The 27,290-nt window shown below is 40.0% G+C and overlaps 2 protein-coding genes across 2 annotated transcripts; one reads left to right on the top strand and one right to left on the bottom strand.

Moving 5' to 3' along the window:
* The first annotated feature begins 6,336 nt into the window (after positions 1 to 6,336).
* rprml (reprimo-like) lies at positions 6,337 to 7,867 on the top strand. The gene has a single exon (XM_034894884.1). It carries the CDS (start codon positions 6,772 to 6,774, stop codon positions 7,105 to 7,107), a length of 336 nt encoding a protein of 111 aa, XP_034750775.1. The 5' UTR covers positions 6,337 to 6,771; the 3' UTR covers positions 7,108 to 7,867.
* Positions 7,868 to 25,462: 17,595 nt separating this feature from the next.
* Positions 25,463 to 26,843, bottom strand: tcap (titin-cap (telethonin)). The gene is made up of 2 exons (XM_034894857.1): positions 26,515 to 26,843; positions 25,463 to 26,271 (listed from the first exon to the last, which is right to left on the bottom strand). Exons 1-2 carry the CDS (start codon positions 26,661 to 26,663, stop codon positions 25,881 to 25,883), a joined length of 540 nt encoding a protein of 179 aa, XP_034750748.1. The 5' UTR covers positions 26,664 to 26,843; the 3' UTR covers positions 25,463 to 25,880.
* Positions 26,844 to 27,290: the final 447 nt, after the last annotated feature.

Here is a 27,290-nt window from a genome sequence, read left to right as displayed (position 1 = left end):
TAACAGTCAACTGTTCTGCTGGCATTAAGCTCTCCGTGTGGGTGGATGGTGCAGGTAATATCCTGGGGTCAATCAAACCCCCTCTCCAGTATTGACTGATTTGGATCTATTGGCTCCAAATCCTTCTGTGGCAATCACCCCCAAAGATGAATGGCATTTTCAGAAGAACATAGCGCCAGTTGTCTTGAGTAAATAGCTAGACGCTGGGTCAGATGGCAGCCAATTAAGGCTGAATGAGAAGCGAGGATGCAGGCTGGAGGAGGGAAAAGGGATGGAAGGGTCCTGACCTGTGTTGCAGAGCTATCTGGCCCTTTAAGCTTCTCACTGAGTCTCAGAGAGTCAATAGTAAAACGCAATCATTCTCAGACAAAATCAGTGTTTGGTTATCCGCAACCGGCTTACCCTTTCCTGCTTTGCTGCGTTTAACTGACGGGTGGGAGGGTCAGGTGGAGGGACACGAGTTTTTTCTCAGGTGAAGGGTTGGCAGGCTTATGAAATGTGCCCTGGAGTCGCTGACGCGGGACATTGTGTATTTGTGTTGTGATGCCTTGCTATCGGATCTGCCTTGCCCTCCTTTAGCCCCTCTTGATCGGCAGCTTACATTTCCCTCTCAGGGGATGAGAGTGTTTATGTGGAGAAAGTAAAAATAAATAGAGAAAGAAATAACTGAGGATAATTGAGGGATGGAAAGCAGAAAAGAGCGCATTTCTGTTGTTTTTTTAAGCGCATCCAGACTCCAGAACTGTGGGAAGTGTAATGTAGCGTGCTGTTAAATATAAGCGAGACACACCTGGAATGAAAGAAGTGGAAGGGATAAAGGAGACAGAATGTGAAAAATAAAGGGAACTAAAAGACAGAGCAGCATAGCCTGCATTACTGAGATGTGTCTAAATGGAAATGAGGTTAATGGGTGGCGGCTGGGGACGTGCATGAGATGTCTGCACTGGAGAGGACTGTCTTCAATCAGATTTGTGAAATCTCTAATCTGTTTTGCAACTAACACCAGCCATTCAAACAGATGGCTGCAGTAGGTGCAGGCAGACAGACAGACAGACAAACACACACACACACATGCACGCACGCACACACACATACTTAGTTGAATATCCCCATGGAAATCAAAGCATCATCTCTTCCTTAAAATAACTTTAATGATGCTTGTTTAGTGGGATTGATGTCGGGCACCACTCTGCTGTGGCAATATGTCCCTGCAATCTGTATCAGTGTGTAATTAATGACGGTTTTTCTTATTTCACTCGCCATGATTAGGAGTCCCAAAGGTGACAAGCCCCTTAGTATCAAAACATGGCTTCTAACACTTTCCTTGCTATTTGTGTTACTTGGTCCATCCATATTCAATATCCAATCCGCACTTTTGTTAACACACACACACACAAACACACACACACACACAGGGACATGGCGGCTTCCTTGCAGTTCTGTGACTGCTTTAATCAATCCATAAAGGGGCATTTTAGGAGGAATAATGTGTTAATTGAAAAGAGGGAAGTTGTGAGGAAAGTCTGCTCCCTCCGGGGTGGAGGGGCTTGAAAGGGTGTGTCCACTTTGAGTCCTGGTCACATCCGCCCTGTGGCGGCACCACAGACATAAAGGACGTAGGGGTAAAGTACAGAGAGGACGTGGGTGGGGTCAAACACCAACTCCTTGTTGCTAGGGATGTCTTCACTTAGTTTGTGTTGCTAGGCTGCCAGCTCCCCCATGTTAAGTGGAAATGTTTCTCCCCCACCTCCATCCAAGCACCTCATCGCTTCCTCCTTCTCCTTCTCTTCTAAACCAAAATAACTTCACCAACCATCTGTCACTGGGCTCACAGGTCTACTGTTGCTTAGGAACAAGTCAGACACTCACAACTATGTCTATATGCGTCCTCACATGACTATATCTTCATATGCAGTTATACTAACAATAACCACCGGTTAGATAAGTTTCTATTTCTGTGACCGGTATATCAATGAAATGTGCCGCATTCACAGCAAATGTTCAGGCTGATACTCCAGAGTCAGAAGTTGTAAATCAGCCACAGGTTCTTCCGTTTATGAAGCTTTTAAAAGTGGAAAAACTTCTTCAAAAAATCTTTTAATAATGATGTAGCAAATTTCCTAAATATTTTGAGAATAACTTCAAAGGAGTAGCATGTTTATCAAAGGTTTCTCCTCCGGGGCGACCCCTAACTCACCCAGTAGAGTGTGCGCGCCAGGTAGGCCGAGGCCTTGGCTGCATGTCGTCCCTCCTCTCTCTCTCCCCTTTCCTGTCTTCAAGCTATCCTGTCCATTAAAGGCTATGAAAAGCCCCAAATATATTATCTTTAAAAAAAAGTCCTCCTCCTTGACCTCGCAATTACTTTCCCCTCATTTGTAAATTCTTTAGTAAGTGTTGTAGTTTAAAGCCTCAAAGAGGTGTTATTAGCTAGGGTGTAATGTCCACTGGGGACGACGGGGACATGTCAAGAAACACGTTTGTGTCCCCCCCCACCATCAAATTGTGAAAAATGTTTTACTCTATAAAATGATTCTGTAAAGTCTTGGAGATCGCCCTATAATAAACAATAAAGAAATCTAGGCTTGTACTATCCTTTCTTGCAAAAGTTGGATTTCGGATTTTGTATCATCATAGTCCCTAAATGTACACACACACACACACACACACACACACACACACACACACACATACACACACACACACACATTCCTCAAACCAAAGTTTCCAGTCCCTTGATTGTTAGGTTTTAACTGTAGTGGAGGATTTACATAATGATGGAGAGATGAAGTGTAAGTACAGGCTACTTTCCATAATCACACTGCAATGAATAATAGAACAGAATCAACTTGTGCAGGATTGATTAACATACTGCAAATTCATTTGCAGCAACCAAATCCTCAGGCTAATGAGATTACTTGATCGTATTACACATGAGAAATGCTCCTTGTTCTTATCAGCCATTAATAAATGATCTGAAAGTAAACCACCTCAAGGCTTATGGAAGGTATTTGTAGATGGAGCTAATCATTGTGTGTACACAAGCTTGTCACTTGGTAGCTGAAAGCTGCTTACCCAGACATCAGGAGCATCCCAAATTCAATTTTATAGACTTTGTTTAGAGACAAACAGCAGATTAATTTGACAGGCTCTGCAGACAAGTCTTTGGGAGTCTTTTTGCAATATCTGAGGCCGCTTTTTATCAACCTGTTAATAATAATAATACATTACATTTATTGGCGCCTTTTATAGCACTCAAGGACACCACATGGTTAAAACAAGCAAAAATACAGTTAAAAGTTGAAGTTTATCAGTGTAATTTCACATAATTTTAAGTAAAAGTTAGGTATTAAGATAAAAATAGGAGAATGCAGTTTCTCTTTTGTATCTTTTAAAGAACAATTGAGAGTGTTTATGTACAATATACTTACATATGTATTGTTATAAGTACGGAGTGTGGATTGGTGGCTGGAGACATGCCACTTCACCTCTTGGGGACTGCCAGGTGCTCTTGAGCAAGGCATTATACCCCCCCCCCCCCCCCCCCCCCCCCCCCCCCGCTCAGGGCGCTGGTTCAGCTGGCAGCCCACACACTCTGACATCTCTCCATTAGTGCATGTATAGGTCCTGAGCATGTGTGTGTATTTCAGGCCTGAAATATGTGTGAATACTAACAGTAAGTGTGTACCCAGAGTGTAAATTGTAATTTCCCCACTGGGGATTAATAAAACTTAAAAAAAATATATATATAGCAGCTGTAATCCTTTGCCGATTAACATTGGTGCCTGTTGTGGGGGGTGTGCGGTGAGGACCCAAACGCAGAGAGACGGAGGCAGGCGGGAGCAGGTACACAATGCTTTAATAGCAGAAGGTCCACAAACAAAGACAGGGATCCAAAACAAAGTAGCAAAGTCCCAAAACACAAGCAAGAAGTCCACAGAGGTCCGGGGGTAAAAGACGGGGGAAAAACTCACGGGAAAACATCCAGGGAAACAGGAACAATACCGTGAACTCAGCAACGTAGAGACAGGACACACGACTGAACAAACTGGAATGATCCAACAAGAGGCAGAGGAAACACTGGGGTTAAATACAAGAGGTAATGAGGTAATGAGGAACAGGTGAGACATCAGGTGAAACACATTAGGGTGGGGCTGAACAATCAGACAAACAAAGCGAAGCTAGACAAGACAAGACCAGACAGGAAGCTGACTAAAAAATAAAACAGGAAACAGAACATACACAAGCATGGAAACACAAGACAGAATCTACAACACCAGACTAATGGGAAAACCGGGACAAAAACACAGGGAAGGCCAAACAGGACAAATACCCCAACAAAAACCCCAAACCATAACAGGTGCCAAGATATAGTTAGATAGTTTCTAACTTGGTTCTAGTACCTCATTTTATTGAATTTATGGCCTTTCCTCCTTGCAGCAATTACATTTCCATTAAAATTGGCCAGATATTTTCATAAATTTGTAATGTTTAACATTTTAAAGCAAAGACTAGCTGGAAAAATGATCAGTCAGATTATTTTGAAAGTTACTCGGCAACTGTCCATCCATCCAGTAAGAATCTGTGTTGATGTGTAGTAGATATCCGCTCATCAGAAAAAGGGAGAATCTTGCAAACAAGTTAGAATTTTCATGTATGGGTAGAAATCAGCTTAACTATGTATAATTTATCTAATAATACACTCACTGGAGTTATTTTTTTATTATCGGTATAAGGACATTATGATTAATTAAGTGCTGACCTAAAGAGAGAGAAATCATTTTTGAGCCTCCCAAATTCAATGGCATTACTTTAAAGTCAGATCATTTAGAAAAATGCAGAGATAATATTGGGTAATAAAGACTGTTCAACTGGTAATAAATGCAACCTGTCAATACAGTATAGACCTCCTAGAATAAAACCTCACATTTTGCATGCAGGAGGAGGGAGAGAATACTTAAATTGTTATTGTAATAGGGATCAATAAGGATTTCCAACTTTTTACTTAATTCATCATGTGGTATACTTGCATCTGGAACATTCTAACCCGAGGCTCATATTTCATTACAGGTGAGGTTGCAGGGGTTTCAACTCCACTTTAGTAATGGTGTCCCAGGCAGCTGCAATAGTTATACACATGGGCGATTTTAGAGCCTATTTAGGATGGGGGGGGGGGGTCTCAAGCCTCCTAAATTAAACTCAGCCCCCCTAAAAAATTAGGTCCCCAGACAGGAAATTGGCCATTTCAAGTTGCAGATTAGAACTTAAATTGAAATATAAGCAACTAAAATCAAAATGGTTGTTATCACTGTGACATGTAAGTGCCAGGTTTAGTTAAAAGCGTTAACTGATGTTGTTGTTCAGTAGCTAGCTCAGAGATTATCAACTAAGGAAGTTACTGATTTAGTGGGGGGGGGGGACATTTTTGCAAAGCACTGTCTCCGTAACACATTCTCATTAGGGTCTGAGTCCCCCTGAAGCTCTGATCCAAGAATCGAGCTTGGTGACACAGAACACCTGAAAAAGACAAAGTGATGTTTGATTAACACATTCAATAAAGACAGAGAGCCAACTGCTTCGCAGAGGTTTAATAACAGCTGCTCCCTGAAAGGAAACAGCGGAAAAAGCTAAAGTAGAGGAGCCAATATTTCTGATAAATATTTACCATGGTTGAATAATAGATTATTAATTAATGTCTTCATTTCTAAGTTATAGCTGGCTGTGCCTATATTGGTGATATTTCCCTCAGCAACAGACATTTAACTCCACACAAATACCCATCAAAGAAGCAGATACTAATCTTCAATTCATTTGCATTCAAATTGAACTGAAGGCTTTCAGGTTTTAAAATGATTTTCAAACAATTTCATGATTCCAAGTTAACGTCTGTCTGGATCAACATTGGTGAGGCTTTTTGGGCATTATTAATGTGCATAAATGAGTGCACACTTAAAAATATCCACGTTTAAACTGGTTCTTTAAAAACTAATTTTCTGGAAATAAGAAACTATTACGATTTTTGTTTCTTAGGAAACAAGGATGCTCATGCTTCCTGAAAACAACTTCCAACACCACTGGAGAAAAATATATAAAACGAATTCTGGGAGAGTAAAATGTGCATCTAATGTTAAATTCCTATCTTGCATTAGAAGCAGATATCATTTACGTCAGTAGCAGTTATTTACAAAATAATAGCAGGAAGATAAAATGAAAAGGTAGACTGAATTACAGATTAAGACTTGTTCAAATAAAGTTTTCTTTCTTTCTCTTTTTTTGCACATCAGAGCAGCAGCGAATAATCTGAGGACCTCTGACTATCTCCCCTGATGAGGAGGAGTGGTGGTGTGGTCAACGGGGAACTCATCATCACTTTAAAACGCACCACAGACTTGGCACAAAAGAAGCGCTCGCAGGCGAACACAGGCTCTTATTACAAAGGAGCAAAGACGTTTTGCACCTTGCGCACTGTCTAAGAAGACTCACTTAAACCCAGAGGAACGCAGACTTTGAGTTGAAACGTACTTTTGGCTGCACCTGATGAGACGCTGTTTGACTGCAGTCCGGGGATGTGGATGAGGTCATTACGCACTGGCAAAAACTCGTTGTTTTCATATAGAGCTGGACTTTTAAAGCGTATTCTTTTTGTATTTCTTCCTCTTATTTTTGTCATAACAGTCACATGACGCAAAGTTTTACTTGGAGTCCAGGTTTTGTGGTGAGACTGTGTGTGTGCCTGCCTAGTGGAATCTTTTTGCTGATAACCCGCAAGGAAACATGAACTTCTCCTTGTTCGACGTGACCCAGGGCGCGCTGTTTAACGGCAGTCAGACCCTCGCCGGGACTTTGGCGACATATTCCGGCAATGGAACCGACAACGTGGTGACCGGCGACGGCGGAGGGTCCCTGGTGCTGGTGCAAGACGAGCGCAAACTCTTCGTCATGCGTGTGGTGCAAATCGCGGTGCTCTGCGTGTTGTCGCTTACCGTCGTGTTCGGCATATTTTTCCTCGGGTGCAACCTGATGATCAAATCGGAGAGCATGATTAACTTCCTGGTAAAGGACCGGAGACCCTCTAAAGACGTGGAGACGGTCATGATCGGGCTCAGGTAGAGCACGGACAGCGGGTCCTGTGGAGAACTGGAGCGGAGATCCGGTGAGGATCTGGTGCGCGTTTCCTTCCGCAGGTCATGATCTGTATCTGCATGTACTAGGCCACTCAAAGACGCCCCATGTGTTTATTAGTGAGGAAAGATATGCAAAAACATTACATTTCCTTCCGAAAAACGACTACAGGAAAGTAGTCCAGTGACCAATGTTCGTGCGTAAAGTTTGTGGTAAAACGGGAAATTGTTTACACGTGGGCCGATCTGTAGAATCTTTTGAGTGAATTTAATGTTGCCAAACTGAACAAAGTGACAAAAATGTTTACAAGCTGTAAACCTCATTTTTTGTTTAGCTAGTCTTTTTCTTTTTTTTGTAAATTTGAAATGATTGTTCATGAATATTTTTTAAAACTGTCAAAAAGCATGATTGTGAATGCTTGTGGTTCCACGTCTTCCAGTGTGATATGTGGACTTGATGGACATGTGGGTATTCTCTATACAAAGTATTTTTCTTGGTCTCGTTTGGTAAATACACTCTAAATACAGAAATCTTGCACGTTTTTCAACAAACTCCGTCCGAGCTTTATGGAGTGGTTCTGGTCCTGTTTGGCATGCTCTCTTATTAATCTGTAAAGTGATTTTTGGACCCGTTTTGCACTTTTGAAATCACTGATGCTGCATGAATTATTTTGTATCAAAAAAAGACTTTGCAGCATGCAATTAAAACATTAAAATGACCATATAAAGTGTTGTCATCTGTTCATGAAACATATCTTGTCAACACTGAAATGAAATTCTGCTTTCTTCCAAGTCTTGTCTTTCAACTCAGAACTAAATTAGTACCATACAAATCTCTACAGATTTAATTTCACACTCAACTCAAATCAGACTTGTGAAATATTCTCTGATCCATCTCTCTATTCACATCTAATCAGATGTGATATTTACTCATAGGCACAATATGAAAGCATTAAGTGAATACATTAACTCACTAGGATGTGCACTTTTAAATGTGATAGGATCGTATTGATTAATATTAAGGAAGTTACACAAAAAGGATACTTTAACTAGTTGTATCTGAAAATAAAGACAACATTTAAAGCAATAAGGTGAAACGGTACATCACACTTAATACATAGGCACTAAGTACAAGGAGCGTGGCATTTATTGCAGCTTTATATAGAAAGGCGATGAGAGGCCAGGCTGAGTTATCCATCTTGTAGACAACAGCCCAAGCTCATATTGGCTTCATGGCATTTAATCTGATCTCTCTGAAGAGTGACCAGCAATTAAGAAACATCCGGCTCACCTTGACCACTTAACTTGGCAGCAGTCCCCACTGCACCTTAAGAGTTTAATCTAGAGATCATGGTCTTCTTTTGTGCCATCAGACAATGTGGAAAAGAGAGCATAAATGTGAATTAATATAGCCGTGAGCAAACCTATGCAGGTTATGCAGCGTTAGAAGGATTTCACACAAAGAGGACATGCCGCGACATCCATGAGGTGTGATATCATTATTCTTTGTGCCGCTGAGTGTCATCACATTGCACACATCTCTTTTCTTTCTCAAGAACAAAAACACACTTTTTTACTGTTTCTAGTTCACAGAAAGTGTCATTCTAGGTGTCAGATATTAGGTTAATATTGTATCCAGCTCAACATTTTAGTTCAATTTCCTCTTTTATTTCTTCTGCATTTCTATCTGCATCAAGTCATTCTTGTCTCTTGTGCCCTACTCAAAAGCAACCAAAGTTCTCATTATTATTTCATTAGTTGTTAGGAGAGCTGGGGTAGATGAATCCTTACAAAGACACCCATGCATCCACACATGTGCCTATTCACCAAGCACACATCAGACACTGATGTGCAACAGACCAGCGAAGTCCTAACTCAACAACAAGTTTCTCATAAAAACAACATGAATTAATAAAGCTCATTGGATAATTAGACTTTAACAGCTGTGAACTTTACAGACAATTTCAGACAAAACATATTTTGCATATAGGCATGCACAATGAGTTTTTACAATGCATGTAAATATGTTGACATGGTTACTACTACCACCTGTGTGTAAGTTAATTATTGTTGCATTTAAGTTTTCAGAGCATGAAAGAGAGCAGTTAATATGAAAGCAAAAATTACTTTTTACCCTTACAAAGATCAATGCAAGGACACTGTAAGCATTTGTATAAACAGTAGGTCGGATTTCACTTACATATAAAGAGACTGTTTACAGAGAGGAGGTTAAGGTGTCAGGCTAAATGATCCACTGCAATAAATTGAATTATTTAGGGTGAACAGAACTGCTAATAAGACAATTTATAATAGTTCTTTGTAAGCCTCAAATTTACTGTTATTGTCAGGAAAAAGAAAACTAAATTTGGTATTGTTACCATGCACCAGTAAATACTTGTTGGACACAAAGAAGCATGCAGTGCTTCATGCGAGTCAGGCATTGCCTTAACACAACCCCCACAGGGTGAGCAGGGGGTACAGTTAGGGGGAGCTGAATGATTCAGAGGGCCCACTGGGGCCCCGGGACATTGCAGGGTTTACACATGTTTATTGCTTTCGTTATTGTTTTATTTGTTAGGTGGCTCAAAAGTTTGAAGCAGCACCCCTTGTCTGAAGTTAGCCTAGTTCCAGACCCCGGAATTAGTACACAGATCTCTTTGTTTTTTACATATTCAAATTAGTGCTGTCCAACGATTAAAACATTTAATTGCAATTAATCGCATTAATGTCATAGTTAACTTGCAATTAATCGCACATTTTCTATCCATTCTAAATATCCCTTGATTTCTTTTTGTTTCTCACTTTGATGCTCTTATCAACATGGAAAAGTGGATTGGCTTGCTTTGTGCAAATGTTTTTTTATTGAAAACAACGATGGCATATCGGCTACTGTAGTGTTAAATCTTACATGTAACATTTTAAGAAATAAACTAAAAAGTAACTTTCCATTCAGAATCTTACTGGCATCCATTTCAGCGCTTGCCACCCACTCAAAATGTAACGTTACGACTCTTTGGCTGGCTCGCAAGCCCAAACAATTGTGTGCGGCTTGCCTGTCTTGTCTTTTTTAGTCTAGCTAGAGCCGGTGTAGTGTTGTAGTTTTTGTAACGTTACTGGGAATGGGAATGCAATTTTTCGGTGCTAAAACCAGAAACAGAGCAACAGGAAAAAAAAACAGAAAAAGCATAGATGAGATGGACACAGTTATAAATGTTGTAAGATGACTGACAAAAATAACAACTCTATTGTTCGATTCACATGACAATTCTTAACTACTTGTAGCAGCCAATACCACGGATCATGTACTGTATGTATTGACTGAAAATGACTGCGATAGGATGCGTCACTCACTGACATTTCAGCAAGACTGCAAAGATAGAAACATTGCACCCAATATTCTCATATAGTTTGGATATCTAGTCTTTAACAAGCTGACATGTAAAACACTCCCACTTAATATGGCACGAAACAAACACACAACTATTAGCACTGGCACTGAATGTTGCAATTGACAATTGATTCTTTGGTGTCTTGTCACTTTCTTACACAAAAGTCTTGACTTGGCTAAATGTCAGTTAAAATGACTCACCATCTTGCCTGAGAGCCACTTAAAAGTTATTTTCTCTCTCTCTCTCTCTCACTTCGGAGGCAATACGAGTCGCCCACTACCACTGAGCATATGCTAAAGAGTTAGCATGTTTCCACAACAGTTTGTGGACACATGGGTGGTGCTTGTTATGGTGCTTCTCTTCACAAATGAAATGATCTGCAATAAACATGGTCTATGTTATATGTCGTTATGGGCCCACAAGTTGGACTGCTTGACAAGGCTGAGATGTAGTTAATTATAATAAGTGCAGGAGGAGGATGTTATTGGGGATGATGCTCCAGTGGCAGTGCAGGAACAACATGTTAACATGTTGACTCTTCACCCCAATCAACAGTCTGCAGTTGTGCAGGTTTGTGAGTTTCAAAGTACATTTGCTTGTCATCAAGCATCATCTTTGACCTTTTACAACAGAGACCGCAAGGAAAATAATGAACTGTGCAGCGGCCATGGAATCATGACAGAAATAATGGTGATTAAACCAGCAATGGCATTTAACACTGAATCGGAATATAGATAGCTCTTCCAAGAAGCTTGTCTCTGATTGACATTACCATATACATATATATCATTGTGAAGATCTCTTGTGCTTCCCTTTTTTACCAGGAATGTCAGGCAGCAAGACAGATTTGTCAACTCACAGTGTGAAAGCCATTTTTAAGTCCCTCAGTATTTTTGATTAGAGGGCAGGATACACAAAAGATCTGTTCTCCATGCCAATGCAGGTCCCACAAGGATGGAGTGGCCTTTCTCAGCCCCATTCAATGATTCTAATGCGATGTGTTGCATTCAAAGGAGGAAGAAATAACAACACATGCAATGAAGTTGAGGAACAGAAATAGTATTTCATCTCTTACCCAGGTGAATGGAAGTAAACAGTCTTTTCTCTCCCTCCCTTTGGTACACACACATACATACACACACACACACACCTTTCCTCCAAATCACCCCAGGCAAATTGTGCCGCATCCAATTCAGCAGGGAACAAACAGTCCTTGCATTCAAACTCATGCAATTTTAAATAAATCTATTATATGCAGGCAAATGAACAAACATAGCGTCATTTTTTTTCATTACCCAGATCACTATGAAGCTGGCAAAAAACGCACACATGCACACATAAACACTTTACTCAATTAACGCGTTTCAAACCATCGACGAAATTATACACCTACATCATTTCACACTCACCAATGTGTTTCTGCAGTATGCTGCTCTCAGTGTGAATGCAAGCATAATTTACCAACGTGACTTTTGTTGATTTCGTAAGAATATCGTGCTGTCAACTGTAACCCCGAGGCATTTTTCAGTTTTTTAAGGTGATGTGACTTGTCACTGGCCTTTTTTACCTGGCCGGTCCTGAACTTTGCCTGGCAGTGTGGTCTCACTCCATCAGCTCTGTCTTTTTCACTCTTGATGATTTTTATCTGTCTGTACGCTCAAGAATTTCTGTGAACTATGAACTAGCAGTTGTATCCATACAAACATGTCGTCCACCATCTATTAATGGATGAAGTAAGAGATAATAAGTACAAAGAGATGGTTGTAACTAGGGTATCATCACTGTCCCCTTCTTGGTTTTTTTTGGGGTTTAGAAATAAATTAAGTGGAAATGTGGTTCTGGTACACACAATGTATTTGCCAGTGAAAACAGACAACAATAAAACGATAAAAAGCTCTATTTTTAAAAGTAATGAATTTTCTCCTTCTCATTAAATTCTTTACAGATGTGGACACTTTTATCTGTGCTTTTTAAAAAGCACAATATTACTTGCAACTCTAATCTGATAGAGGTTGCGGTTTTTCACTCAAAAGGTGGTGCTCCATTTTGTATGTTACAAACAATAAATGTCCCTTGCAAATACATACTTTGTATTCACAGGTTTATGTCACAAGAACTCACTTGTGCTATTTTGTTTAGAGAGCTTAAACCTATTCAAAGGGAACACATCTGCACTCACATTTAAAAAAACTAAGAGAAAGTCAGTGGTGGTGTGATCTTTTGCAGTACAGTCTGATTCTGCTCTGCAGCTTTTCTGCATTGAGAGAAAACGAGGCAGAACGGTAAATCAGTGTGTGACTCACTGTTACAGATAGTTTATAATTTAATTCAGGAAATCATACTCTATTCTAAATTGAATTATCTAACCCGAAGGAAAGTTTTAGATAGAGCATGATAGCACAAAGGCTCATTGTCTGTGCAGGCCTTCGTCAGTAAGGTTAGATCTAATTCTCATGAGGAATGGCGAGGCATACGTTGCTCTAAACCATCTTTCATCTCTGTTTCTGTATCTAATAAGAGATCACGGCCAGGTCAATGCTGCATCTGGATACACACAGAGACCCAGTCAGACCGAGGAGACATCTTGGCACTGGGGATGTCAGATCAAAACAGAAAAAGGGAGCTTGGCACAGGTTGTGCGTGATTAAGTCAGCATTCAGTGAGGAGGACTGGAGCGAGGGAGTTGAGACACAATGACACCAGCTTGGCTGCCTTAGATGGAGACGATCACCACGGGACTAATCAAGCACACAATAAATAAAAAGCAAACACACAACAGAGTGGGAGCTCATTCCGTCAAACAGCGTTAATATGCTTTTCTCTAAAGGCTGCATCCTCTCAAGGGGACGGTGGATGTCTCATCCCATTGATTTCGACCATAGACTGGTGTGCTATTCTGCAGCATCATTACAAACCCTTCCCACTGCCTAAGACACACCTCCCCCAATCACTTACATTTAAATGGCCGAAAGCAAGATAATTGGTGTCTGTTTCTAACTAGTTTATTATGTATTAATAAACTCAGAGTGTGCATGGAGATGTGTTAATTGGCTCAGGTTTGTGGTAGGCACTATACGAAGCTTGCCCACAGCCAGCGAAGGAGGAGGTGGTGGGGGGGAGTGTCTGTCAGTCAGCCCTCCTCCTTAGGGAGAAGAGAAAAAGAATAGTGTGAGAGGAGCTATATTCAAAGCCTTATCTCACAGTGCTTTTCTGGCTCTCTTTCTACCACAATCCTACAGCCCAGCCAGTGGATCGCCAAAGACAGAACAGCCACGCTCTATTCCCAGTCCTTTACTCTATTTCGGCTATGTAATGTCACTCTCATGCTGTTGTCGTTGCTAGATATCATCTCTTTTTTATATCCTCCTTGTTGTCATTGTGTCATTGCAGATGGCTCCAAACCTGTTTTCCTTAAAGGGTCGGCGTGACATTGTATGGCCCCTGATGAGAAGGTATGGAGCCTTTCTGACCGTCCAGTTGTTCCAATTCAGAGATTTATTATTTATTATCACTTGCCGCTGGATTGATTAAAAATAATTACAACACAACTGTAAACTTATTACAAACCCACAAACATTCACTGGACTGCAACATATCACCACTAGACAATTGAAGACAGCTGAATGGTGTCTTTCTTGAGGCTGTGAGCAGTGAAAGTTTATCAGAAACAAACAAGGCAAGAGAAAGGGGACGACACTAAACCTTTAAAATATTGATTGTAGTCTTAGCTGACGTTATCTATGCCTGTGCATACACACAAACAAATGATTGCAAACACACATACACACACTGCTACCAACACATACTGTAAGGGCTGCAGGGTGGTGTTGCCATAGGAACGGGGAAAGGTAATGGCCATGTTCTTGAGCTGATGCCGTAGGGGGTGAGGGGCAAAGGGGGGTGAAAGTGAGTCAGACTATTGGACTAATGACAACAGCTTTAACTGCCATCTTACTGTCACTGCAACAACTCCAACACCAGCGATCAAAATTTGAAGAAGTTCTAAGCAACAGTGATGCCATGCCACTAGTTTTTAATGCCTTCAGCAGAACACCCGACCAATATGGTCAACGCTGTTTTCCATCTTCATGCATGGTTTTCCATATTTAACCGTTGGGTATGATGAATAAATGATCACTAATGCAATGAGCTAACCCTTTAACCCTGGAGATGGCCATTTCTGTGTGTACGTGTGTGTGTGTGTGTGTGTGTGTGTGAGTGAGGATGTGTGTGTCATTAAATCATACCTGAGCAGCCCAGTCCCTATGGGGGCTGTTTTAAAAAGCTGCAGGGTCTCATTCATATTTGACAAATGTCATACGCATATATGGTTCCTGATATGTACTAATAATAACCTCAACATTCAGAGTGAGCTTATATCATAACATTCCTTACTTCATTTCAGGGCTGGTATGGTTTAAATCAATATATCAACTGAAGACCTAATTATTCAGGCTAGCATTTAGTTAATGAAGTTCACTTTTATCTATTTTTTCTACTTTTTCTTTTTTTTCTACTACCATTTTTACTAACTTTATATCTCTGCCTTATTTTATAGTCTTATCTTTTTTTCTATTCTAATGAAATTATTTATCTTGCGTATGTTATCTTTTCTCTCTTGTTTTTGTTAGTCTTTAATGCCATGCAGTGAAGTACTTTGAGCTGCATTTTATGCATGACATGAGCTATACAAATACAGTTATTATAATTATTGTTATTAATATTATGTGTCAAAGTATGGCAGTGCTGGTATGTAGCACGTTACTTTTACTCAAGTACTGCACTTAAGCACAGTTTTGAGGTACTTGTACTTTGGTTGAGTATTTTAATTTCATGCAATTTTATACTTCTACCACATTTATTGGATAACTAAAGTAAGTAAATTAACTTTGAGATTAGGACTTTACATTAAAAACATGAATTTAATATAACGTCTTGATTAAACCACCCAACAGTTTATTACTTAGTTAAAATTAGCGTCACGCCAACATCACATTGATTAAATACATCAACAATTACCAGAATTCTACAAAATGACAGCATATGATTGTATCATCACAATATAATCCGTGTGAAAGACGATCATCTCTGATATTGAAGTTTTGCCCAGCCTTACCTACTTTTTTGTCCAGGGATGATTTTATTTGGAATTTCTTTTAACATTCACAAGATGTAGATTGCATTTCTGTGGTGGTATTTGTAAAGAACTTTAAAAAAAGCATCTGTTGATGGGCATGGCCTGCACTGGATAACAAGATGAGATTTATCTTCAGGCCACTCCGCCACTAAAACAGTTAATTAGTTTCCTCATCTCTCACAGAATTGGTCATCACCTGCTGCTGCGGTTGTTCCTATCTCCCCTCTTCTCCTCCTCTTTCACCGCTTGATGCGTCCCATTGTGTCACTTTACCCACTCAATGACAGGGGGATTTTAAAAATAGAGACGATCCACCCAGATTACAGTGTTTTAATTACAGAGCTGTAGATACGGTGGGGGTGTAGAGGCCCCTTCCACTGACAGCAAGTGTGTGCGTGTGTGTGTGTGTGTGTGTGTGTGTGTGTGTGTGGGGGGGGGGCAGAGTTGGAAGGCAGGTTGGTACAGAGAATGTAAACTGCGTGCTAATTAGTGTTGTGTGCTACAGTGAAGTTCTTAGGCTCGAACCGTCTATTATACAGAGTTGGTAGCTTTCTAAGCACACCATAAACACTAACCAGTGGCCACATCATTGTTATTTTTAAATATTAATACCGGAAAATCACCTGTGGGAAGAATGGGGGTCTGTTCAAAATAACAGACCCAACGTGCAGTGTTAATTTGTCACACTCAACTACTAAAATCCTAACGATTCCCAACCCTACTCACCTAGCATGGGTATTTCATCAAAACAAATTAATTAATTAATTAATTAATGTTAATGGTATGCTGTGTCAACAAGCATTCATTAACTATACACTAGTAATGGGTGGTCAATAGAAGGAAAAATAGTTTCAACAAATACAAACATGCACACAAAGACCACATTAACTTATATCTCCTTCTTATAAACCTTACTACAATTATGTGCTAGAAGTCTAATATTAACTGTTGTTGTCCTGATAATAAATTGTAAGTAGGGCGGAGAAATTTAAGGAACACACCAACTTATTGGAACTTTATGTAAGTTCATACATACTCTTCTCATCTCCGTGCGTGTCGTAACTCTGTCAGGCTCACCCACCACTAGCCTAGTTTACCACAGATGCTGGAGGTAACCAACTCCAACTAGCCTACTTCTCCCCATAAGTGACAAAATTATGCAAACATGTTCCTATTTACACATTGGGATTTGTATAGTCACAGCCTGTTTAAATAAAAAGGTCACATGAGACACAGCCATCTTTAAACCGCATACAAACTGGGAACAATATTCTCAGAAGCCGACGCACTTCTACTTCTGCTATTTGGGCGGAGTGATTTGCTCAAAGCGCACGAGAAGCCCGTGCTGAGGAGCAGAGAGTAATAATGGTGCTTTTCAGGTGTTGCACTAATCACTCCATCCAAGTAGCATTGGTTCGTCTTCTGAGAATATAGTTCCGAGTTTGTATACAGTTAGAAGATGGCTGTGTCTCCTGGGACCTTGTTATGTGTACACGCTTATACAAATCACAATGTGTAAATAGGAACATGTTGGCATTAATTTGTACCTAATTGGGAGCAGTAGGCTAGTGGGAGCCGGTTACCTCCACCATCTCTGGTAAGCTAGGCTAGTGGGGGGTGCGCTAAAGAGAGTTACGACACGCACGGAGATGAGAAGAGTATGAACTTATCTAACTCTGTGGGATACGGTGAATAAGCTCAAGTCCCAATAAGTTGCCGTTTTCCTTTAAGATGTAGTCTATGTTATCACCTGTTGCACCATTTAAAACCGTGCATTGTCCAGGCAGAGATAGCATTCTGTGAGGTTTGTTAATCCAATATCTTGGCAAACAAACATTTCACAAAAAGGATCATTGGCGTCTCTAGGCTCTGGTAAAAAACCATCAGCCCTCCCCGGTGTCTACCTCCCACACACAGTACCTGTTCACCTGTGTACTGTATGTAGACTACACCTGGTGGCTAATGCGGCCTGGTAACATCAAAACAAAAGCACTGACAGACACTAAAAATAACCCAAAGAAAATACTAATCATAAAACCAATTTGTGTAGCTGTATGACTCAAGCAAAACTGAAATTAAATAAATAAATCTTGAACTATTAAATATGACAAAACAATGAATAGTTCCAACAATAACAAAATAATGAATAGCTCAAACTGCACTCCTAGCATATACGTATTTTATCGGGTAACTAAACCACATGCCATAATGTGCACAGCACCCTCGCTGTCTGTTTTCATATACTCAGGAAGAAAGATAAAAAACGTCTCCTATATAGAATTTTAAAGTTGAACCTAAATGAAAAGCAGTGTCCCAGTTGCACACTACATTTTAGTGCATTTAAAAATAAAAAGGCTATACTTAGAAATTCCAGAATGCATATTAAAAATCACTCACGAAAATCTCTAATTAGAATAAAAGTACTTCTAATTAGCATCATAATTATTATTACTTTTCAATTGTGTGTTGATTACTTGATGACTCATACATTACCTCATTGCAGACTATAAGTATCTAGAACACCTACCTAAGTTTTAAATAATTTAAATAGCAGATATTTTTCTCTCTCTCGTTTGTTTAGTGTATTAAAAAAACTAATTACATCCACTGTGATTCACGGTTGAAAAACAGTAAAACATAAAAAAAGTCCTTAGTGGGTGGATACTTTTATAGACAATAGTTTTGGATCTTTGAGTTACCAGCTGCTCTGCTTAAGCTTCAGAAGTGAGATTAATTAAACAGCCTGTTCTGCATATTGTAGGTCAATGTAGATCACAGACGAAGGTAGTGTGAGTAAGTGAGTGAGTGAGTGAGTTAGTGAGTGAGTGTGTGTGTCTGTGTGTGTGTGCATATGCAGACCGTCGCTTGTGTTTCGACACCTTGGCAACCCGCTACTGTGTGCCTCTGCATCTCTGCAAACAGGTTATAATTACATACTGAGCATAATATCAGCTGAAGCTCTCACATATGGCGTGGACAGAACATATTTATCCACACTTTGAGCCATATGATCATTTTCATACATTTCCTGTAAGTGTGCATTATTTTTAACTCATTCTGTTCTATTAGGCTGTCAGCTAAAGCTCATTATCTTAGCAACAACTAACCTGCTGCTCTCGGTTTAGCTCAAACACAAAACACATCAATGAGCTTTATGTCATAATACAATCGTTTCTAGTATTACAAGAAGTGATGTTTGCACATGGGAAGCATATCCTTTGTTCGTTTTCCTTACTGTGGAGTAGAGCTATCACCCCATGCAAGTATCGAGGTTATGTATTATATAGTTTATTCTCAGACTCTGTGCCTCCAGGCAGAGAGCCTCATTACAGTCCCATCTCTCCTTCCCAGGCTCCTCAACAGCCCACCACTATCTTGCAGCAGCTCCCAGCGACCATGATGCCTCCAGGCTCTGCTCCTTCTATTAAACCTGGTGGTCATGTCAAGGAGGGACTGTCGTCACACACAAACTAAGTCTCAGGATTTCACACTCACTGCCGTTTTTGCTTATCTGTCACATTACCAGCTTGGTAGCAGGCTCTCAGCTATATTATTTATGGTCTACTCTTGAGCTTGGACAATTACATAAAACATGTGTGCATGAGTTTGTATGTGAGAGTGTGTGTTAAATTCATATCCAAGTGCTGCAGCAGGTCCTAGTCAGTTTACAACTTTAAAGGGATAATTCAATTATTTAAATTAAAGTTTTTTAAGTGGCATTTAGTTTAGAAATCCACAGGTTAAAATATGGATTTGGGGTTTAACAGGCATAATGGGTGCCTAAACCCATCTTCTGTTACCCTTTAAGAAAACTCTTACGCTATTGATTTAAAGCCAAATTTGTGGCTCGGCACATGGCTGCATGAAGCAGCTTTGCATTTCGGTGCAGATGCTTGAAAATTTGTTAAAAGTTTGAAGAATGTCAAAACACAAAAATCAAGTATTTTGATGATCTATTACCAGATTGCACATCTATCTTTAATCCCAAACTTTCAGTGATTGTGAAACTGGAATGGAGATGGTTTTATGTTCAGTTTAAACTTGTGCACACTAAAAATGCCCTTACCAATCACCAAATTTCTCTTGGGTGTTAAGTATTAATCTGCAAGGTCTTAAGTATCAGAAATTGTACATTCTTCTTTACTGGAAACACGCTTGCACTTGATGGCTGCTATAATCATTACTATTCTACCTTTAATGTTAATTAACTGCCAATTAGCTGCCACCCTTCGGAATTTATTAAATCTACTGCAGTGTTCATTTAAAACGAGCCTATAGCTTGAACTCTAGTCTAGTATTGTTGCATGGAGCTTTTTCCAGAACCATTGTACTGTAACTTACAGAGTATGCAACCCAACTGTATACTACAGTGACTTACTGTGTGCATCTGCTTCATAGGAAAACACTGTACTACTACATTTTCCTGACAATGAAATGTTGTGTTGCAGATTTTGATTTTACTCACAAAATCTCACAATTAAATTGTAATGGAACTATCCAGCATCATATTAGAGTTGAAAGCTCCACCTTGAACAAACATTAGGTCAATTGAAGTACATTGTACTGGTAATGCCTCTCGTTTAACTTGAAGTAAACATTTGATTGCAGGACTTGTACTGTGCTGTATGTCTGGATTTACTATTAATAGTAGATAGTTTTACTTCAGAAAATCACACAAGTTTGTCGAGTTACTGAATGTTGCATCACTGAGCTAAAAGACAACTTGTCCCCAGAGATAAAATTCATATTGCCTGGAAACCATTTAATAATCTATCAGGGTGACAAATATTTATTAAAACGTACACAGACACATGATAAAACAAGCTTTTAAATGACAGCAGAATGATGACAACTGATAGACTTTTCAGAATCTTGGTCAGAAAGTGCATTTGTAAAATAATTTTGTAAGGTGAGTCGTTGCCAAACAAACATTGAGTGACAACGAGAGAAAACTCACGTTCACCACCTCACTTTGACACAATGTGGATTAATGACCTGGTCGACCCGAGGGAAGAGGACAAGATAGCAGGCTGATACAATAGATGAGACAATAGGAGGACAGTCAGATGATTGTGCTGTGTGTGTGTGTGTGTGTGTGTGTGTGTGTAATAGTTTCAATATGCAGACCTTGTAGAGCTGATGATGATCCAGAATGTCCAGATGCACCAGGTTATCATGAATAACACGACCATGTTAGAAAAGATCAGAGTAAAACAACGTAGGGGTTTGACTTTTAAAATGGAATAAAAAATGAAACAGAGAATATCATCGGTCATAACTTGTGATGTAAAACTGAGTTTGAGTGTATCACCTTTATCTTGATATAATCATATGTAAGAACAAGTTCATTGAAATCTACTTAGCTTTAACACAAAGTCTAATTCTCTCACTCACAGATGTACAAATAATCTATGGCTTTATTTAAGCGTCCCAAAGGTTCCTTCCAGTGCACCTTTGATGTCTTGAAATTTAAATGTGAAACCATGTTTTAAGACATCAACAGTAAGTTACTGTCTGGGTGTAATGACAAAATGCATGAGTGTTTAACTCATATTTGTTAATTAAACTGGTAAGCTATGAACATAATCAAGGCCTGAGTCTACCTGTCAGGTAAAAAGTTTCATTGTCATTTTTAAATTGAAATTTCCTGAGTCAAGAATCCACCATGTTGGATTCCTTAAGAATTTTCAAAATAAGTAACAAAGCATGTTTTCTTTCTTTTTATTTCTTACAGTTCAGTGTCAGTGAACTCAAACTTAAGCAGTGACAACTTAGTAGAGTTTTTACTCACAAATAAAGCTGAGCTGTTTTACTTCTTCACTATGTCAGGCTCCCAGAGATCTGGTTATAGTTCAAGAGAACAAGGCTTACCCAGAGATATGCCACCACCATTAACAGTCTACGCCTTGCATGTCCAACCCTGCATGGTTCTGGCCTCAGGCCACACTGGGCTAACAAGACCCCATCAAACCCCCCTCCTCTCATCCACAGAGAGACATAACCCCTGCATGTCCATTACATTTCATGTGGCAACTCATTAGATAGATAGATAGATAGATAGATAGATAGATAGATTATAGGTGTCCAGTGGTTTTTTTGTGTGGGAAAATTGCTTGGACAACATCTAATTTGGACAGATGCCAAACCAGAAAGTTAAAAAAATAATACATTTAACATAAGTTAAGAGGCTATTTCACATTTAGCCTAGGTGAGCACATACCTGTTCTTATCACCTTTCTGTTGTAGGTGTCCTGCTGCTTTGTAGGTTGTCAATCCTCTCAGAGTGATGTTGAGATCCTGAATGAAAATACCTGGTCTCGACGAGGTACCATCCCCTCCGAACTACACACACTGGAAGCCAAAATTCTCTGACAAGCTAGCCTAACATTAGCAGTTAGCCATTCTTCTTGGAGAAGCACTCCACGTCAACTATTTTCACCAGTGGTTTGGTTGATAACAATAACTTCACCCTGTAGTTGGTAGGCCCCAAGGTGTTTGATCTAAATAATCTACATCTTTACTAAATTACTAAAAGACACAATTCACAACGACAACAGTGCTTGAAAAATAGCCAATCAAATTGCATTGGGCAACAGGCAATCAGCGGCACATTTTCCCACACTGAAGGCACTTAACATGAGTTGTTCCACCTGTTGAGAACATTGATGTAGCCAAGCACATTTGAAAATCAATTTACCTTAAACTGTATAATAAGGATTAATAGATGCATAGCAGTAGCAACAAAGAATGTTTATGTCGTGCATTCATCCAGAATTATATTATTACTCAGAGTCAGTAGGCTGCCACTAAGCCCAGTAGTGCAAAACCCCTCAGGTGGGGGTTTGCAGCAAATTACATTTCTTCTCCACTGGTGGTGCAGAGAATAACTGTAAGAATAAATAAAAAGTCAAATGCACATTCTGAAACAGAAAGGATAATCCTGAACACTAATCAGATTTACATCCTGTGTCAAATAAAACTTTTGATGTGTTTGTATGAAATCCATACTGTATGATAATAGGCTGAGAATTTTTTTTATAGAAGACACCAGAATGTAATTTTGACAGAAAGAGCAAGTCTTTGAGGTTTTGATGAAAAAGGAAGGGACATTTTTTCTACAGAGGCTACACAGTATGAGGTAGATTCAACCTGTATATTCTGCCAGTAAAGTCAATCCTAAAATGGCTAGATGTGTAAGGATCTTTAAGTGAATTGGTGTGTTATGTTTTAGATTTGATCATCTTAATTGTCTGAAGTGCAAAGAATAAGTTAAACCTGATACAGACACAGTACTTTAATAACATTTCTATGTACATTTTACATCAGATGAGCTTCCAGGATAATTGTTTCAGGTAGAAGGTCTACTTTTAGAGATGGTCTATTAGTCTTGCCATATCTCAAGTTGAGAGAATTATTTAATTTTCTATTCTTTTTCAGCTTGTTCCCCTCCAGAATCTCCAGAATAGCCTACATCTGCCACCTATTTATCAAATCTGTATTTGAAAGGACAAACTACTGATTACTGTATATAATTGATCGTTGGGCTTTGGGCTTGTTATCATTGCCCATCATACAATCGTACAATAAAAAAACATTTAGGAGATGCAACACAGATTTGTATTTTTTGTTTTGTGTGATCAGGCCTGCTCCTCCTGGGACTGTAGGAGCTGACGTTACGCCTGCAGCAGCTACGAACAAACGCACAGCAACACCCAGCCAATAGCCAGTGAACAGGGTCTGCTCCCCTGATGTCAAAGGGCCCTTCGAAGCAGGAGAGAGGTGTCAACAGCAGGCTTCACATCAATCGGGATAAGACGGGTACTGATTTCGGATGCTGCTTGTGATTCTGGTGCAGTTGATTATGAATGACTGAAAAGATGAGTTTATAAGATGCTTCAGATATGTGTGACATTTTTTTATTTTTTTATTTTCATAGAGAAGAACAGTGCTGCGGAGGGAGAAGCAGAGAAAAAGATTACTATTCACCCACCAATTAGGCTTTTTGTATGGGTTGTGTAGGGAAAAAAACAATCTGGAATTTATTCATCTTCACTCAAAGATCATGATTATGACTATGTTAATGGAGTGTTTATGGCTTTTCTATTTTTACCCTGCATTACCGAAATGATCCAATAGGGAGCAGCAATGCATGTTAAGTGTAATGGCAAATAGACCAGAAGCAAGATTTATAGTTTTATTGACAAGCATTCACAGTGACTGATGTAGGCCATCACATACACCTGAATGACGTACCAAGAGTGTGACAACCATAGACTGGTGACAACATGTACAATTGATTGCTGTTAAACACCATGTGACCTTTTCTTTAAATACACTGATGTGTACTTAGGAGGAGGCACTACTCAATCCCTACGTCATCCCTAGGTGACAACAAGAAAAGTAAGAACATCAATAAAATTGAATAATCTTGGTATGTTTAAATAAGAAAAACTGATGTGTTTTCTGGTTCAAACTGAGATAAAGTGGAGTTTGTGTACAGTGTGAGTCTGTTCTTAAGGGTTGCATTAACTTGCTTGCAGTAGCAGTTAGGTTAACTTTGCCAAATGGAATGATACAACCAGCATCAATTATCTGAGACAGCTGAGGCATAGGAAAGAATTTTCTAAGTCAATTTACGAGATTTGTTTGTGACAACACACAGCATCTCAATTCACACATTTCTTGGCATCGACTGAAAATAGTTTCAGGCTTCGGAGGTTCATTTGGAGTTTGAAAAGTGGATTGCACTTTGACAGTGCACTGTGGGTGGGTAATTTTAAAGATAGGGGGTGAAAGCAGCACAACCAAATCTCTGATAAAAGACTAGGATCAAGAGCTCAAATGGGAAGGATGTGCCAATACGACTGTCTCTACACTGTCTCCAGGGTAATGCCAATGTTTACCCAGCTATTAATATCAAACCACCACACACTGCCTAACAAACACAAGTGAAAGTGACGTGACAGAGAGATAGGGACAGTAAGTCAGAAGGGCTTAAAGAGACACATATTTTCAGAAGAGAAAAGAGATTAGAGAAGGGCAGCAAATGGCAGAAGTAAATAATTGATAAATTAGATTGAGCATATTATTGTAGATTTAGAGAGTAGAGGAATTGAGGGGGTGCAGTGCATCCAACAAAGCTCCAATCGCCAACAGAGGAACAGTGCGCTCTGTGTTGGAAACAAACACAGGTGGTGGAACATGAAAGATGAATAAAGGATGTAAAGTGGTGAAGTGGGGATTGTTCAGAGGGTGGAGTACCATGCCACAAAGCCTTTTCCATTCATTATTAAATGTAATGAGAATATGTTCATTTTCCATTTAAAAGAAAACACAATGAGAAGTGAAGAGGAACTCAGCTTTTATTAAGAAAAATAAAAATATCTAGGAAAAATGTTTAGACATGATTGCACACATTAAAAATTCTTTCAGAAGAATGTGCATTCTTAACTAATGCAGTATCTGTTCACATATCAACTAACAATACAGATCACTTAATATACAGTGTGTTATTAGATTTTCTAAGTCCTCCTAATTAGACACCTAATTATTTCACACAGCTGTAGTGTGTGATCACACCGGAGAATTCTATACTCTCCACAGAAATTGTCAAGGGCTTGTAGAGGTATGGAAGTTGCATACCCAGTCCCCAAACTCCTCCTCTTCACCTCTGACTATCCTTCTTTCCTTATTCATGTCATTTTCCATCCGTCACTTTCTGTGTCATTGCAGTCCCTCACCATCTATTACACGTACAATCTATTGATCTGATCTCCAAGAACACTTTGATGTACTTTACAATGATATTTGCACATTTCAATGCAAAATAAAGGCATCAAAATGTTGTACGTAGCATTGTTGAGGAATAGCTGGCTGGCAGTGATTCCACTGAGAGATTGGTGATATGGTGAGGCCAGCTGGCCAGCACAGGCAGGGATCAGCCCATGGCACAGCTGAGAACACACACCCTGCCTCTTCATCACAATGCTATTTCTAGTACCATTCACCACCAAATGCCAACAACGATTGGTGCTGTACTTGATAGTGCTAAAGATTTACGGTTTTGGATGACTGTCATTAGATATATATGTATGTATATATATATATATATGTATATATATAAATAACTATATATCTTGTCATGCTCTTCCTGACACACATAGTTCAACGCACAATCCTTCCCATTTGTCACCCATCTTGTCCCTTCCTAACATCCCCTCTTTCTCTTTTTGTTTTTCACCCTCTCTGGGCCTCTTGAGACATGGAGCGACCCAGGTCTCTGGGTGCTTTGAAAAACTCCATGAGGGTTGGCTTGACTGGGGGGAGGTCTCTTGTGATCTCGTCCACGGTCCTCTTACTAGGACAGACTCCGTCCGGGGTGGGGAAGATATGCAGGTCCACCTCGGTGTGTGGGGCTCCACGTCCAAGCCTGACACCCAACTCTGCGGGGGTGAAGATTGGCAAGGGGAGGGTTTTTCTCTTTGGCAGTAGCTGGTGCTCCCTCACCCCTCTTTCCACAGTGCCCACTCTGAAGACACCAGAGGGGCAGATTTGTTTCAGCGGACGGGCTTGCCACTGCCGGGAAAGAGTTTCCCTACGAGAGTTGTCATTCATGTTCATTGTCTGCCTGCGGGCATTAGAGAAAAGTTGAAGTCAGAAACTGTGGGATCACTCACTATGATTTACCTACTTAATTAAACTGCCCTCCAATATAAGAAAAGTTCTAAAAGAATTGTCAAGTAGATCTCAATCCAATTCTGAAGATGGCAAGGGAGATTTCAAATCACCGCCACAATGTTATTGCTGGAAATAGAAACCTTTCCCCCTAAGGGGACATGCAGAATGTGTTGGTTGGTATGTGAGCTCTCACCTGTCCTGAGGCTGAGTCTTGAGACTGACACTATGCCAGTCAGCGCTGTAGCTCTCCCTGTGAGCCTTGTTCTCCTCCCGTAGGCTGCAGGTCAGCTCAGCTCCCACCACCACACCGTTACTCTTCTCCAGGATGGTATTGACTGGCATCGTCTCTGCTGTAGGAAAATCTGTCACCTCGACTGGGTTATTGATCGCTCTTAAGGTCTGCTGTTGTGTCTGTGATGAGGCTGTTTGTTCAAGGGGACAGTGATGCTCCAGCTGGCTGTATCTACTGGCTCTCTTTCTTTCTCTCTCTTTGTGCTGCCTCTGCCTGGGCTCGGGTCTGTCCACGACCTTTATAGATGTTCTGTTGCTATTCCTGATCCATGTTGTCACCCTACAATCAGTGTCCAATGTCATTTGACACCAAGTGCTCTGTGTCCCTGTTCCTGAGAACTGGAAGTCCAAACTCTGAGGAGGGGTTAAGGGAAATTGGGATGAAACCCCCCTGATTTTCAAATCATATGCCCAGTCCCCTCTGTCATCATTCAGCACCTTCTACTTCAGCTGGGATTGTGGTGTCAGAGTGGAAAGTATCATGGAGACTCTGCATGGTGATTACATAAACACAGACAGACAGACACACACACACAAACACACACGCACAGGTTATGTCTTTGGAAAGGAGTCTTAATAAGGTTTTGGTCTTGATGTACACAAAGCAGCAAGTGTCACCGCAGTGATGTGGAAAGACAGCAACGATATGCTGTTTTCCACACACAAAGGATAATTCAG

The sequence above is a fragment of the Etheostoma cragini genome, chromosome 15, assembly GCF_013103735.1.
Source record: "Etheostoma cragini isolate CJK2018 chromosome 15, CSU_Ecrag_1.0, whole genome shotgun sequence".
Lineage (NCBI taxonomy): Eukaryota > Metazoa > Chordata > Actinopteri > Perciformes > Percidae > Etheostoma > Etheostoma cragini.
This window is presented reverse-complemented; position numbering and strand designations above follow the sequence as displayed.